The sequence below is a fragment of the Nicotiana attenuata genome, unplaced genomic scaffold (genome assembly GCF_001879085.1).
Source record: "Nicotiana attenuata strain UT unplaced genomic scaffold, NIATTr2, whole genome shotgun sequence".
NCBI classification, from domain to species: Eukaryota; Viridiplantae; Streptophyta; class Magnoliopsida; order Solanales; family Solanaceae; genus Nicotiana; species Nicotiana attenuata.
The window spans coordinates 104,763-119,609 of record NW_017672596.1 but is presented as its reverse complement, the minus strand read 5'-3'; the positions used below and the strand labels follow the sequence as shown (position 1 = coordinate 119,609).

Sequence of the window (14,847 nt, the reverse complement as noted above, 5' to 3'; positions counted from 1 at the left end):
CATGATCCCATATACTTTAGCATGATTTACATGATCCTAGTAGTTGGGGGTGTCAACTACACTAAACTAAAGTAGTGGGCTGAGTGGGCAAGTGTTAAAGCCTAAAATGGGGCAACTATTGTGTAAATGGGGCTGGTTCATGTATTATAAATGGGCAGCACCCATTCCCTTTGTGGCATAGAGTGAAAACGTGTAAGAGTGCATGTTTTGAGTTAGGAAGAGTTCTAAACCTGTTTTCAAGAGTGAAAATAACCTAAGGCTAAGAGTAGTCTTGTGAGGGTCAAGAGTGATCTTCATTTTTGTACACGGATGTACTTCGAGTTGAATTTCTTTGTATGCTCATTTGCCGCAATTCAATGCCATGACAAGTCTGCCCGCGCACTGCCTTTCCGTTGCACATTTGCTTGCCTTTGCCTCATCATTTCTGCCTTGCCTTAGCTGCTTCTTACAGTGGGCTGCTGCGTTACCAAACTAATATATATATATATATATATATATATATATATATATATATATATATATATATATAGTGCGTGTATATATTTTATACATATTTAATACAAATATAGAATCTAAGAAAAAATTATTAAATTTGTCCGCACATATAATTGATATGGATTTTTTTTTTTTAGAAATAGCCTAATTTACAACTGCTGATTGAAAATTAGCCAGAGTTTCAAAATTAATCGAAATTTAGCTATTTTTTTTTCATGTAAAAATAAAATCTGAACAAAAAATTCCTTAAAAATCCTAAAAAATTTCAGCATAATATGTTGGTGTCCGAATTTTATTACATATGAGATTTAATTATAATGTGCTGAAATTTCATAATATGCTGGAGTTCCAACATAATATGCTAGAAGTTTATACGCATGAGCTCCATAATCCAGCATATTATGCTGGAATTTTTTGTATTTCACATAGGATATTTTTATCCAGATTTTATCTCCGCATAATATAGTAGGTTATTTTCAATGAATTTGCAAATACTAAATATTTTTCAATTACCAATACGAAAATTGGCTAGGCAATGCTATTTTGACAATTGATAATTTGATATGGTAGGCTTGCAACGTGAATAACGTAAAAGTAGACATTGTACAGTATTAGTTTGATAAAAAGAAGAGAAAAAAGTACTGTAGTAAACATTGAATTTCGGAAGGTATACAACCATTTTGATACCAAATCTCTCTATAAATAACGTAAAAGCAGAAATGCAGTAAAGATATGAATTTTGGAAAGGAATAAAACCATTTTGATGCTGGATCTTTTTCTCTCAATAACGTAAAAGATGATGTTGAGAACACCTTATTATTTAATTACGCCAAAATTAATAAAGTTTCGACAAATATTGTTGAAATTAATTTATGATACTGGGACAAATTATGTAGTTTGACATTTCGATATTTCGCCACCAAGAAACAAAAAGGGAGGCTAGCTAGATTCTTGGTGACCCAAATCAGCCATTAATTAGGACTTGCGTGGCAACCAAATTCATCAGTCAATGAACCTAATTTAGTAACTAATTAAATTTTAGGCCCCTTTGTTTGGCTCAAGAAAGAAAAAAGGAAAAGAAATCATTCAGAGTAACAAGGAATGGATCCACCAAATATTTTCATTTCAATTATTTAAGTTAGATATACCGACTTTTACACTATCACATTTTTAACCAAGACGAAAGAATAATATATAACTATTAATAACATATTAATTATTCTATTTATTTCACTTTATGTGACAAACTAACTAATTTTGATATAAATTAGAATATATATATTAATATTTTTAAATTTTTTAAAACAAAATTACATGTGTTAGAAACTGCATAAAAAGTACTACTACAGCAGTTAACAATTAAAAAAAATAAAATATTTGAAAAAACATAATTGAAAAATAAATTCTTTCACTCTTCAGATAGTAATGTGTCACATAAAGTAAAACATATAGAGTATTATTTTATAAGGTTACTACTTAATATATACATATTTATTCTAATTGCTTTAAAATGATCTGATTATATAAATATACTTTACACCAACTCCTAAAAGAATACTCAATCATTCTGAGAAGTGAAGAGGAATTCTGGAAGACCAAATCCAGGATCAATTGGCTTATGGAAGGTGATGCAAACACTAGATTCTTTCATACCTCCACCATCAATAGGAGAAGAAGAAATAGGATCCTAGCCCATGTCTTCCTAGATGGTAAGGTAACCAGCTTCTGTAACCAGGTATCCCTTGAAATGAACCCTGCTGTCAACACAACCAACCTGTGTCTAATCCCTAAATGTGCAAATGCCACAATTCTTAAGAATTTCAGACCAATAGGCCTCTGCAATACAATGTACAAGCTGATCACTAAATTCATTGTTAACATAATTAAGTATGTTCTTCCTTCTATTATAGGCCCTAGCCAAGCAAGCTTCTTGTCAAATAGGAGGGTCGGTAATAATGCCATCATTGTGCAGGAGCACACTAGCTATTTTAATAAAATGAAAGGGAAAATACCAACATGATCCTCAAAATTGATCTGGAAAAAGTTTTTGATAAGTTGGAATGGTCTTTCATCAGGGATACTTTGGTATCTTTTGATTTTCCTAACAACATTACCAAATTGATTCTTTCGTGCATTACCTCTAGCTCCATTTCTGTACTTGTCAATGGGGGCATGACTGATTACTTCCATCCTAGTAGAGGCATCAGAAAGGGAGACCCCATGTTTCCATACATCTTCATCATCTGTATGGAGAGACTCTTCAGAAGCATTGAAGCACAAATGTAGGTTAGTAGCTGGTTTCCCATCAAAATTAGCCATACATGACCCAAAATCTCCCACCTCTTCTTTCCTGATGACCTCACCTTCTTTGCAAGAGCAAATTCTAGGAACTACACCACTATAATGGATACTCTCCATGAGTTCAGTTGTAATTCTAGCCAAAAGGTGAATACCCTCAACTCCAAAGTTGTATTCTCGGCAAACTGTCACCAAGAGGAAATAAATAGACTGGCTAGGATCATGGCGGTCAAACCTAGCAAATCCTTGGATACGTACCTAAGTTTCTCCATCTTTCACAAAAGATCCACCAATAGAGATTATCAGTTTATTATTGACAGTATGCAGACTAAGCTAGCATGCTAGAAAACACACTTCCTAAACATGGCAGAGAGAACCAATCTAGCTAAGTCCTCTCTAGGATGCATTCCCAACCATGTCATGCAATACATAAAGCTTCCATCCCAGGTGTGCAAACAAATTGACAGAATACAGAGAAATTCTATTTGGGGCACCACTGCTGCTAAGAGAAAAATGCACATAGTAGGGTGGAGAATGGTGATGAAACCTAGGGAGGAAGGTGGCATAGGTGTGCACATAATTGAACATAGAAATACTGCCACTCATACAGGCCTGGCTTGGAGAATATACAATAACCCAAATGCTCTAGGGGCAAAGGTCTTGTTCCGCTGCACTAGTAGGAACCCCACTAGGCACATAGCCCTCTAGGACTTGGCAGAATGTCAAGAATGGGTGATCTGTATGCAACAATGCTACTAAGTGGATAATTCATAAAGGGGATATAGTTAACCTCCATAGGGATAGACGTATCCCTAACATGGAACCCCTTAGAACCATAATCATTGTCCCCTGAACAGGGGTGAGGAGAGCTTGAGTGTGTCCTCATGCAACTCTAAAAGCCAATGGAACCTTAATAGTCTTTCATTCAACCTCCCTGAGAGTGTAGTGGCCACCATCAACTCTGCCATTATTGATGCAAATTCTGGGAAGTTAGACAGAATGGTATAGAACCAAACTGGAAATGGGTTATTCTCAGCCAATCAGCATATACCTTAATTACAAGACAGAAAGCAACAAGGGCACAACACTGGAAAAAAATTCAATTAGGTTTGGAATCAAGAGCTTCCCAACAAAATCAAACATTTGCTATGGCTGGTAACTAATGGTAGGATCCCTACTACCCAATACCTCCACTCCGGGGGAGATGAACCTTAATCCCATGTGCTATTTCTGTGACAAGGAGCAGGAAACCATAGAGCACATCCTCATCAACTGTGATAACGCCAAGCAGTGCTGGGAAAAACTCTTTGACTAGAGCCAGCCCTCCCTTAGTATCCCAAATCTTTTGATTGGCCAAAACTAGTGGATTTACACCCCTAGCAGGGTGAAACACCAGAGTTTTAATAATATCCTCAAATGGGGCAATTGCTCCCTTTCTGTCTCTAGCAAATTTGGCTCACCAGAAACAACAACTGCTACAATAACAAGAGAGACCTACCCTACATGAATGCTATAACTAGGGTTGTGGAATTCATGCATATAGTTGTAGGATGTCAAGGTCCAGGCCCCAGTACTGTTATAAGGGTGAAATGGCATCTACCTAGCAGGGCGTCTTACAAGCTAAACACTGATGGTGCTAATTACCAAAAGTATAGAAGAGGAGGTATAGGAGGTGTAATTAGGAACAACAATGGGGACTGGGTAATGGGATTCGTGAGGAATACAAATTGCACAAATACACTCCATTATGAGCTAACAACTTTCATGCAGGGGCTAAAGATGGCGTATCAAACAACCTCTTACCCTTGGAGGTTAACTTAGACTCAGCTGAGGTAATACAATGCATAAATAATGGTCGTATGATCTATGATCCTTTGGTCTGTGAATGCAGGTCACTCCTAGCTGCTCTGGGGCATCCACCAGTAAGCCATACATTTAGGGAGGCAAATAAGGTGGCAGACAAACTAGCTAAGGAAGCCGGGAAGCATGAATTAACTTTTTGGTAGTTCCTCCTGTGTTTGTCAATGAAATGCTATGGGCAGAGTCCGTAGGAACTATTTTTGAAAGAAACATTAAAGCCTGTAATATTATTAGTGTAGCAATAGACTATTCCTTGCTTGAGGATATGAGTTTGGTAACGCAAGAGCCCACTGTAAGAAGCAGCTAACTAGAATATATATATATATATATATATATATATATATATATATATATATATATATATATATATGCCAAGTTCGTGGGCGATGGTAAGGCAAATTGTGGCACAATGCAGCTGGATACAATGGCATTGGAGCCTGGTCCAAGTCAAGGCACGAAATTGGGCAGCAAGTCTTGGATTGACAAAGTCAATGGCGGTTACGGCACATGCTGTGCACATGGGCAGCAGTTAGCTTTGTCCTAAAAGCTGGCAGGAGTGTTAGCACGTTTTTGGGGCCATGATCCCATTATACTTTAGCATGATTTACATGATCCTAGTAGTTGGGGGTGTCAACTACACTAAACTAAAGTAGTGGGCTGAGTGGGCAAGTGTTAAAGCCTAAAATGGGGCAACTATTGTGTAAATGGGGCTGGTTCATGTATTATAAATGGGCAGCACCCATTCCCTTTGTGGCATAGAGTGAAAACGTGTAAGAGTGCATGTTTTGAGTTAGGAAGAGTTCTAAACCTGTTTTCAAGAGTGAAAATAACCTAAGGCTAAGAGTAGTCTTGTGAGGGTCAAGAGTGATCTTCATTTTTGTACACGGATGTACTTCGAGTTGAATTTCTTTGTATGCTCATTTGCCGCAATTCAATGCCATGACAAGTCTGCCCGCGCACTGCCTTTCCGTTGCACATTTGCTTGCCTTTGCCTCATCATTTCTGCCTTGCCTTAGCTGCTTCTTACAGTGGGCTGCTGCGTTACCAAACTCATATATATATATATATATATATATATATATATATATATATATATATATATTTGACCACAAAAAAAGCTAGTAAGATTATACAAAGAATGCTTGTGATACCATTATTGATAAGCTGGAGGAAGGGTAATATTTCTTGCAATAGGTAACACAAAAGACGCAAAACTCATGAATGGTTGCTATCATTAAAGTTAATTAGTTTTTCTTTCTTAATTCTAGCATTTAGAAGAAACTATAAGTACATTGGATTGTTATGTATTCTAAGAAAAGAAAAAGAAAAAAAGACAAGAAAGTAATGTAAGAGAAAAGGAAGTGTTTCACATGGATGGCAGTACTCTTGTTTACTCCGCAAGTTCTTAGGGAATAACACAAAATTGAACTCTATTTCTTGTTTAAGAATCATATTCATTGTACGTGAAAATCTGAAACATATCTCCTGTTCCCTGCATAGAACTTTCCAAAATACTACTATGTCTATTTTTTATTCATTATTCTTTTCACCCCTTTCAAGAAATTAAACAAAGACCTATAAACTACAATTAAAAAGATGGGAGTAGTAAATAAACATAAGTTATTAACCTTAAGAAAAAATATTAGCGGAGTAATGCATGTTTACCTTTCATGTTCGTAACTTATCCTTTGTTATCTACGTTACAAATATTTTACATATTGAGTACTTAATTAATATCAGTAATGGGCATGGCCATTCGGTTATCTAAAGTAGAAAACTATCTTATACGAAGATAAACTTTACAAAAATAAAACGTTAAAAAGACGAAATATCATCAAATTCATCTTTCTACCTTTTATTTACTTAAAAAATTATGATAGAATAATTTACTTTATGTTACAAATCATATATTCTATTTTTAATACAATGTATCAAACATATATAAAAGGAGAAAAAATTAATAAATATGTATACCGAATAATTCAGTAATTATTAAATAATTAGTGTAATCGGTGTTGAAAATTTTTTTAGCGTGGTGATAGTTGTTTTTGTTTTTCTTCGTTGACGAGTTCTAATACTTTTGACTATCGGTTGTCCAAATCCGATTCTTTTTCCTCCAAATCTGCGACAAATGTGTAACCTCTTTTCACCTTCCTATTTTGACTTTCTAGCCCAACAACCAATCAAAATCATCCACGTTGTCGGTTAGATATATAACCCTGTACCGCCTCCACAGAGAATCAAACCGTGTGTATCTTCCTGTCAACGTTTACCTTCTCAGCAAAAGCCAAAAAGTCATCATCCTCATCCCTCCTCCTCTCTGTAAATAAATTTTTGTTTCCTTTTCTGGTCCAAAAACCCCTTCACATTTTCTCTATAAATACCCCACCAAAACTTCCTCTGTAAATTCCTTCTTCTCCCCATTTTTTCATTTTTTAATTTCTGTGTATCTCCATATCTTGTCTCTATATATATCTCGTTCAACGTATCGGGTTTTATTGATGGAATCATCGTTACCGGTGGAGGAGTTAACCTCCGGCGCAAGTGGACGAATAATACCGTTATTCAAAAATCTCCGGCGTTCGGTTTTCTCATACGAAACTTTGTGGCGATTAACAATCTTCATACAGTCCATTTTCCTCTGGGTAATTCTGTTATCTCGACGCCGGTTTTCCACGTCGCCGTCGTCTCCTCCGCCTTCTCCGTCTTCGGCTGCCACGTCAACGGCGACAGGGAAGAGGAGGAAATTTGCTCTGCGGAGAGATGAAGAGGATACGCAGAGAAGGAGGGCGCTTGCTGAGGCGTTAGAGATGGTGGTTGAGAATGAGACCGGCGATGACGGTTGCCGGTGCCGGTGGAACACGTCTTTGTTCTTTAGTGTCCGTCGGAATGCTTTGTTTTGCCGATCGTGGTTCCCGGTTTCCGGTGAATTGAAGTATGTTCAAGTTTCCTCTCTGTTTGCTAATTTTCATACTTTATTTAGTAAAATCTTTATAATAGAAAGTAAACTTATGATAAATCATCTAAACTAGATATGAATAGAGGAATTGAAAATTAAGGATTCATACAGCTAACTAATTTTGAATTAAGCCGTATATAATATTTATCAATTTTGCAGTCACAGTTGACTATGTGTGTTGAGGTGTGGGGAGCTAATGTATGAGAGGAATAAACAAATTGAACAAATTAAATGTTTGAAGATGCAAAGTGTTTACTCTATGTGTATTTATTGAGAAAGAAACTGATTTGGGCACCAGCTGTCTCACACGGCAATGGATCTATTTTTCATTTCTATGTTGGCTTCACCACATTTGACATATTTTGATTTGATCACATTAACAGAGGAACTAAAGATGCTCTTTTTCAGTTTTTTGTCTGAATTCACTCTCTTTGATTGATCTAAGGAGCAATAGTGCTGCAAATTTTGATTTTGTCTTTTCCAATCTGCTACAAGCCAGCTATCTCTTTTGTGACATTTTCAGTGTTTTCCTTTAATTGTTTCTTATTGGCTAGTTTTTTGTTTCAGGGGCATAATTATCGTCATCCACGGGCTGAATGAGCACAGGTAAATTGTTGGTAGCCATTTTTAGTCGTTGGGGGGTGGGGAGGGATAGCTGCTGTTAGAAGAATAGGTGTCTTGGCTAATGCGAGTTGTTTAAGCCTTCTTGCTTCAGTACTGAATAAAGTACAATGCTTATCTATGGTTTGGCACTTGCTGGAAAATAATATTCTCTTTATATTTCGTTTTCAGTGGACGATATGCTCATTTTGCTAGACAACTGAACTCCTGCAACTTTGGGGTGTATGCAATGGACTGGATAGGTACTTTTATCCTGCCCTTTCTTTGAAGACCTGTTTAAATTGGTTAGAGGTCAATCAGCTGATGCTGCCTTTAACACCTATCTGTAGATTTTCTTAAAAAATCATGTGAAAGGGTAATGGTCATACTTAGGGTGCTAAGAATGACTTGCCTTGTAGTTAGGATGGCTGAGAAATCGGTCACTTATAGTTCTTAATGGAGTGCATGTATAGTATTGTCGTTCTCACTATATCTCTTCCCTATCAAGTTCCGCATCCCGCCTGAAAAAGCTGGGACACATTCCCTGTCTGGCCTACTTTGCTTTACTTTCCTTTCCAAACGCAGTGGTCTCATCGTCAAACCATAACAGTATCTTTGAAAAGCAATATAGCTGGCGAACCTTCCATGATCATAAGGTGGGAGTCCATTGTTGTCCATCATCTTCCTGCAAAATATCAGTTCTCCTCACTATACTTGTTTACTTAAACCTTCCGAGGGCATTTATGTAATATATATGATAGTGTAAAGCTATGTTGCGTGGACTCTCCAAAATACTGCCGCACCCGTGTCGGATTCTCCAAAAATACACTGCTTTTGGAGAATCCGACACGCACCCTGCGACATTCTCGGAGAGTCCGAGCAACATAGGTGTAAAGACATGTCAGTATGCTGTGTGTATAATAGCTTGTGCAGTGTAACAAACTCAGCTAACTGAATGAAATATCTGTTTTTCCTCACTCCGCTAATTTCTCTTCCTTTTTATTTGTTCTTAATGAAGTGCATGTATAACTTCATCTGTCAACATTCTCACTGTATCTCTTCCTCGGTGGTCCCTTTTTGTTGGGGAATGAAGTTCCTCGGTGGTCTTTCTTCCACTGATGCTTCTTTCTAGCTGGTATCTATTCTCTCACAGATACCTCGCAAAGTTTTTTTTCCCTTTCAAAAACGCCTTGATTTGAGTTGCATGCATTAAGTATATGTTGCTATATTTTCTGGGTTCATGGACATGAAGCTTCTCTTAACTGATTGCTGTGATAGGTTGGGCTATTATTCGAAGTCGTTGTTCAATAGTTATATACAAATGACATAAATGCTCCATGTGACAGGTCATGGAGGGAGTGATGGCTTACATGGATATGTGCCATCTTTGGACCATGTTGTAGCAGACACAGTAAGTTGGTTCCTGTTTTGATATTTCATCATCCATGTCTGCTTATATCTGAAACTCTTTGCCTTGAGTATTCAGTTCCACATCTTTTTCTTGAACTGGATATCAATTCGTTATTAACAAGCTGCTGAAGATGTGATCTCCATTTACATGCATCATTCCCTCATGTGTCTTAGTCTCTTCCATAGGGCTCACCAGATTGCCTAACTTCTTCTCCCATTTATACAGGGGGCTTTCTTGGAGAAGGTCAAGTTTGAGAATCCTGATGTACCATGCTTCCTCTTTGGTCATTCAACGGGAGGAGCAGTGGTATTAAAGGTAAGGCTTTGAAGTGAAGTAACTTCAACAATTCTGAAACCTTTAGTATTCATTAGTTGTTCTCCTGATCAGTGTTGTCAAAGGCGCGCTTAAGCCCTGAAGCGAGGCTCAAAACATGTTGAGCGCTTTGCCTCGCTTTGTGGGCGCTTTAGTGTCGCATCAAGGCTCTAAGGCATGCTTTTCCTTGCCAATGAGTGTAATCCTGAAAATGCGACATTCAACATTTGATATTTCACTTTATCATAATTTTTTTTTTCAATTTCTTTGTCCATATATTTGTTATTCATGCTTATAATTATTAATCTTGGACTACATATTCATATTTTTACTTTTTCTCCAGTTGCGCCTTTTTTCATTAAAGCCCACGCTTTATTTTCGCTTTGCGCTTAAAGCCCAACGGACCTTAGAGCTTTTTTGCGCTTTTCGCCTTTGATAACACTGCTACTGATAATCTGTTCCCTTTCATAGGCAGCTTCTTATCCTCACATTGAAAACATGCTGGAGGGCATCATATTGACTTCACCAGCATTGCGTGTGAAACCTGCAAATCCCATTGTTACTGTAAGGAACCTACTTTTTGATGAAATTACATGGTTATGTTACTTTCTGTTCAGCAATGTCTTCTTCCCAGAAAACTCTTTAATTTTCTGTTCGTTATCAAAATGCAGGCCGTGGCACCAATTTTTTCATTGGTTGCACCTAGGTACCAGTTCAAAGGTTCTCATAAAAGGGGGATTCCTGTTTCAAGGGATCCTGCAGCACTGGTGGCCAAGTATTCTGATCCTCTAGTGTATACTGGACCCTTGAGGGTTAGGACAGGCCATGAGATTCTGCGCATCTCCTCTTACTTGATGCGGAATTTCAAGTCTGTCACCGTCCCATTCTTAGTCCTCCATGGAACTGCTGATAGAGTCACTGATCCGTTGGCTTCTCAAGATCTGTACAATGAGGCCGCTTCTGAATTCAAGGACATTAAACTTTATGATGGGTTCTTGCATGACCTTCTGTTTGAGCCCGAGCGTGAAGAAATTGCTCAGGATATCATTGACTGGATGCACAAGAAGTTAGGTGCTGGCAATCTTGCAAATGTGTATAGTCAGTGCTAGCTTTGCAAATAGTTAGTGTTTGATTGATCAGGGGTTTTAAGGGCTGCTATTATATGATTTATTTGATCAGATATCCAGCTTAGTAGCAGCTTCTCCAAAAGGAATCACAAAGATGATTCCAATTATCCAAAGGTTGTATAATATCTAGTAGTAAAACTTGGGTAACTCCCAATGCTTTTTTTGGGGGGAAGGTAACGGTGGCTTAGCGCGCGATAGACTCTTTGGCCAGTACTATGTATTCTATTAACACAATCTCTTCTCCACAACAGAAAAGTTCTGCTGAAGTGAAAGCTTTTGGCTAGCAACATGATGGGTGATATAAGTTTGTTGAAGAAAAAGCGTAAACGTCATTCAACTTTGTTTTAATTCCCATGGACATGTTATTTATCGCAACCTTTGAAACAGATCATAAGATTTTGAGAAATACTATAATGTTGTTTTAATAATGGTTATACACTTCTTTAAATCTTGTCTAAAGAAAAGATGATTTTAGGAAAGTTGGGCATAAAAGGCTGCAAATCAAACTTGAGCAATGACCACCACAAGGGGTGAAATCCTGAATGTGATCATAATTTAGACAGTCTAGACTCTAAAACTTTGAAAGATGCATAATGGGGTGAAATTCCCTTTTAGAATAGTTAAACATAATCCAAATGGAAGAAAAAAACAAAACATTAATACACTTTAGATGCTGTCATGTCGTTTGACTTTGTCCCCATTGACATTTTACCAGTATTTATTTTTGTTTAATAAATTTGTCAAATATATATACATATACTGTTTCTATTAGTAATTAGTGTAGCTAGTAAGTTCCAATTGATTTTAGGAACTAGAAAACACAAATTGCAACACCAACGTAATCTCACAAGTGGGGTATGGAGAGGTTAGTGAGCCTTATCCTAGAGTGTCTCTTAATAGTTCTGTTTTGCGTATAACAGTTTTGGAATTCTTCGGACTATACTTATTATTGACAGAAATACGTTATAATTCTTACTCATTGTCATCGACAATGGAACATGTCATAAAAACATCACCACTCTCTCACTCCAGTATTTTTTGTGAAATGCTTAATAAAATTAATTTTCTTTCTTTTTCAATTATAAAGCATATCAAATTCGCATGCTTCTTGTCTGCTCAAGAACTTTCAAACAGAACTGGGTGGATCAAAGAGGAAGGAAAGAGTTTGACGAGAATCGAATCTTACCCTTAGAAGATTCTCAAAGTAACACTACTTGTCCAAGTGAAACATTACACAATTAGGTATTTATTTACTTTTTCATATGTAACATAGCCTCATAAGCTTTCTGAGCTACCAAAATAACCTAAGTAGATTCTAAAGCTTTCTCAATATTTTCAGCCATGCTTTGTAGGGAGGAGTCAACGTAGCCCAAGAAAAATTCCAAAGTCAACCCATCAATCGGATCAGCAACGAACGACCATTGAATTTGGCACCCAAGCTCATGATCATCAATATCGTCCGATATTGACAATACTTTAAACGTAGCTACATACGACCTGATTCCCATGTTATTGTCTAACACCTCGTAGGTTAGACACCGTTCGATGTTGTCAACGGCCAACAACCTCTCGTGACACCACTTGATGATCGATTCTCCACCGTCGGATGAAGGTGGCAAGGTTCTAGCGCAACAACGGGTAAGTCCATCTTTCACTTGGTAACAAGTGTCAATGGTAGGTAATACTTTTTGAAAGTTGAAAAAATCTTCAAAGAGAGGCCATACTTGTTCAGCTTTTGGACCTTTAAGATTTGCAATGGCTTTGCCTTCCCATTTGGACAGTTGTTGGGCTGCCATGGAAGAGTCAAAAAGAAGGAAAAAATGAAGCAGAAGAAGAAAACGACCTTTTTGGTACAAAGATTAGCACTACCACCAGCTTGTCATATTTATATTTAGGAGATTGTGACCTTTAACTGAATATGATATTTCAACATGCTTAAAGAAGAGAAAAATACGGGGAGTCTTGGTGTAATCAGTAAAATTGTTGCCATCCTATCAGAAAGTTACGAGTTCGAGCAAACAATCTCTTGTAAAAATACAGAGTAATTAAGACTGCGTACAATAAACCGTTGTGGTTCGGCCCTTCCCCGGACCCACGCATAGCCGGAGCTTAGTTCATCAGGCTGCCCTTCTTTTTTTTTTTTTTTAAAAAAAAAAAAAAAAGCAAAACCATTTGCGTACTACTAATCAAGAACATTAAATTAAGGGGTGTCATTAGTGCCTAGTTGTGTATTTAATTAGACTAAACCAGATTTAAAGATCCCTAAATGTCGGTTGATCAAAAAATTTATCATATTTTTATATATGGACGGTTAAAATATTTATATTAAGGTACTTTGTCTGTCCATTTTAGATCTAAATTTGTGTTAACAGCCAAACTTATGATACCTGGCAACCAAATTATTCATGATATATATGGCTTCTTTTTCAAATCTGTGGTTTCTTTTCAATTTCAAGATTTTAAGTGAAACATCACTTCCAAAATAGATAAATCTAACTTCTAAACGTTACTCCTTCCATCCCAAAATACTTGTCCTTATTGAATATACTTGTCTCAAAATACTTACCTTACTTATCGTTTTATTTAACCAAGATAAACTTAAGTATTTTTTTTTCATTTTACACTTGTATTAATTACATCAATGGGCTGATTTTGTGAGTTCACATGCCAAAGAGAAAAGTAGTTTCTTTTCAATAATTATTGGCCCTTGGAAATTAACAAGAGGGCAAAATATTCAAAATACTATCCATATAAATATTTTTTAAAGGATGTGTAAAAGAAAAATGGGACTAATATAAAAAATGGGACGTAAAGAGTATTAAAGTTATAATGTCGTGGCTCCTTTCAAAAAATTCAAGATTTATCTACTTAAATTTACGTGATGCGTGGGTTTAATTTTGGGAAAAGGCTAGATTTGTCATTATACTATCGAAAATTAGTCATATTTATACTTGTTTCTACTTTCGATCCATTGTGGTAAGGGACCCCTCAATTAAAAGTGCCATGTAATTATCTTTTTCATTCTAAATATTTATTCTTTTTCCTTTTTTCTTTTTTCTCTATCGTTTTCCCTACCATTAAAATCCCTCCACTTTCTCTCTCTTGGACTCTACTATCATACTTTAGTAATAAAATTTCGCCGGAAAAAAATGGTGTTGGCTCCGCTACAAATTATTGATATACCTAGGTGTAGACATAAACATCACTTAAGTCTATCTCCACCATAAACACCTCCTAGACCTACACCTTCTCAATACACAGAACTGCTGCCTCTTTTTCACCATGTGGCAACACCCCCTAATTTTAGAACTTTTTGCAAACACCATAGCTAGACCAGAATAAGCTTCAATATAACGATACAATTTTCACACCAACCTTCATCCGCGAACCAAAAAAAAATCAATGGTACTACAATTGAGGTATTACAGAGACATTAAGTGGATGAAATCACATCATAAAGAAAATGCGAAGAAAAGAAAAGAAAAAAGGGGGGCCCACCACTGTATGAATCAAGGATGAAAGTTGAAGATAATGGTGGTTCCGGCTGTTCTTCAAACTTTGATTCGATCCATCTCGTTATTAGTGACCGAAAAAAATTAAATCATGACCTCAAGCTCCTCAATTGACCCAAATATCAGTGACACGTCCAATATAAAGTGCAGGTTCGATATTGAGGTTGCGATGAAATTGTCACATATGAACTGAAATTGAAATTGAAAAAAGGGGCTTATGTTTCTGAATGGAATTCACGACTTAGTGAGAAGTGTGGATCAACCTACTTGAAG

At 36.7% G+C, this 14,847-nt stretch overlaps 2 protein-coding genes across 2 annotated transcripts; one reads left to right on the top strand and one right to left on the bottom strand.

The window, feature by feature from the left end:
• Window positions 1-6,808: 6,808 nt before the first annotated feature.
• LOC109213802 (monoacylglycerol lipase) lies at window positions 6,809-11,413 on the top strand. The gene is made up of 7 exons (XM_019377631.1): window positions 6,809-7,588; window positions 8,180-8,218; window positions 8,405-8,475; window positions 9,559-9,623; window positions 9,849-9,938; window positions 10,407-10,499; window positions 10,607-11,413. The coding sequence occupies exons 1-7, from the start codon at window positions 7,155-7,157 to the stop codon at window positions 11,042-11,044; spliced, it is 1,230 nt and encodes a 409-aa protein (XP_019233176.1). The 5' UTR covers window positions 6,809-7,154; the 3' UTR covers window positions 11,045-11,413.
• A 953-nt stretch (window positions 11,414-12,366) lies between these two features.
• On the bottom strand, window positions 12,367-12,858 carry LOC109213799 (lachrymatory-factor synthase-like). The gene has a single exon (XM_019377628.1). It carries the CDS (start codon window positions 12,856-12,858, stop codon window positions 12,367-12,369), a length of 492 nt encoding a protein of 163 aa, XP_019233173.1.
• Between the last annotated feature and the right edge of the window lie 1,989 nt (window positions 12,859-14,847).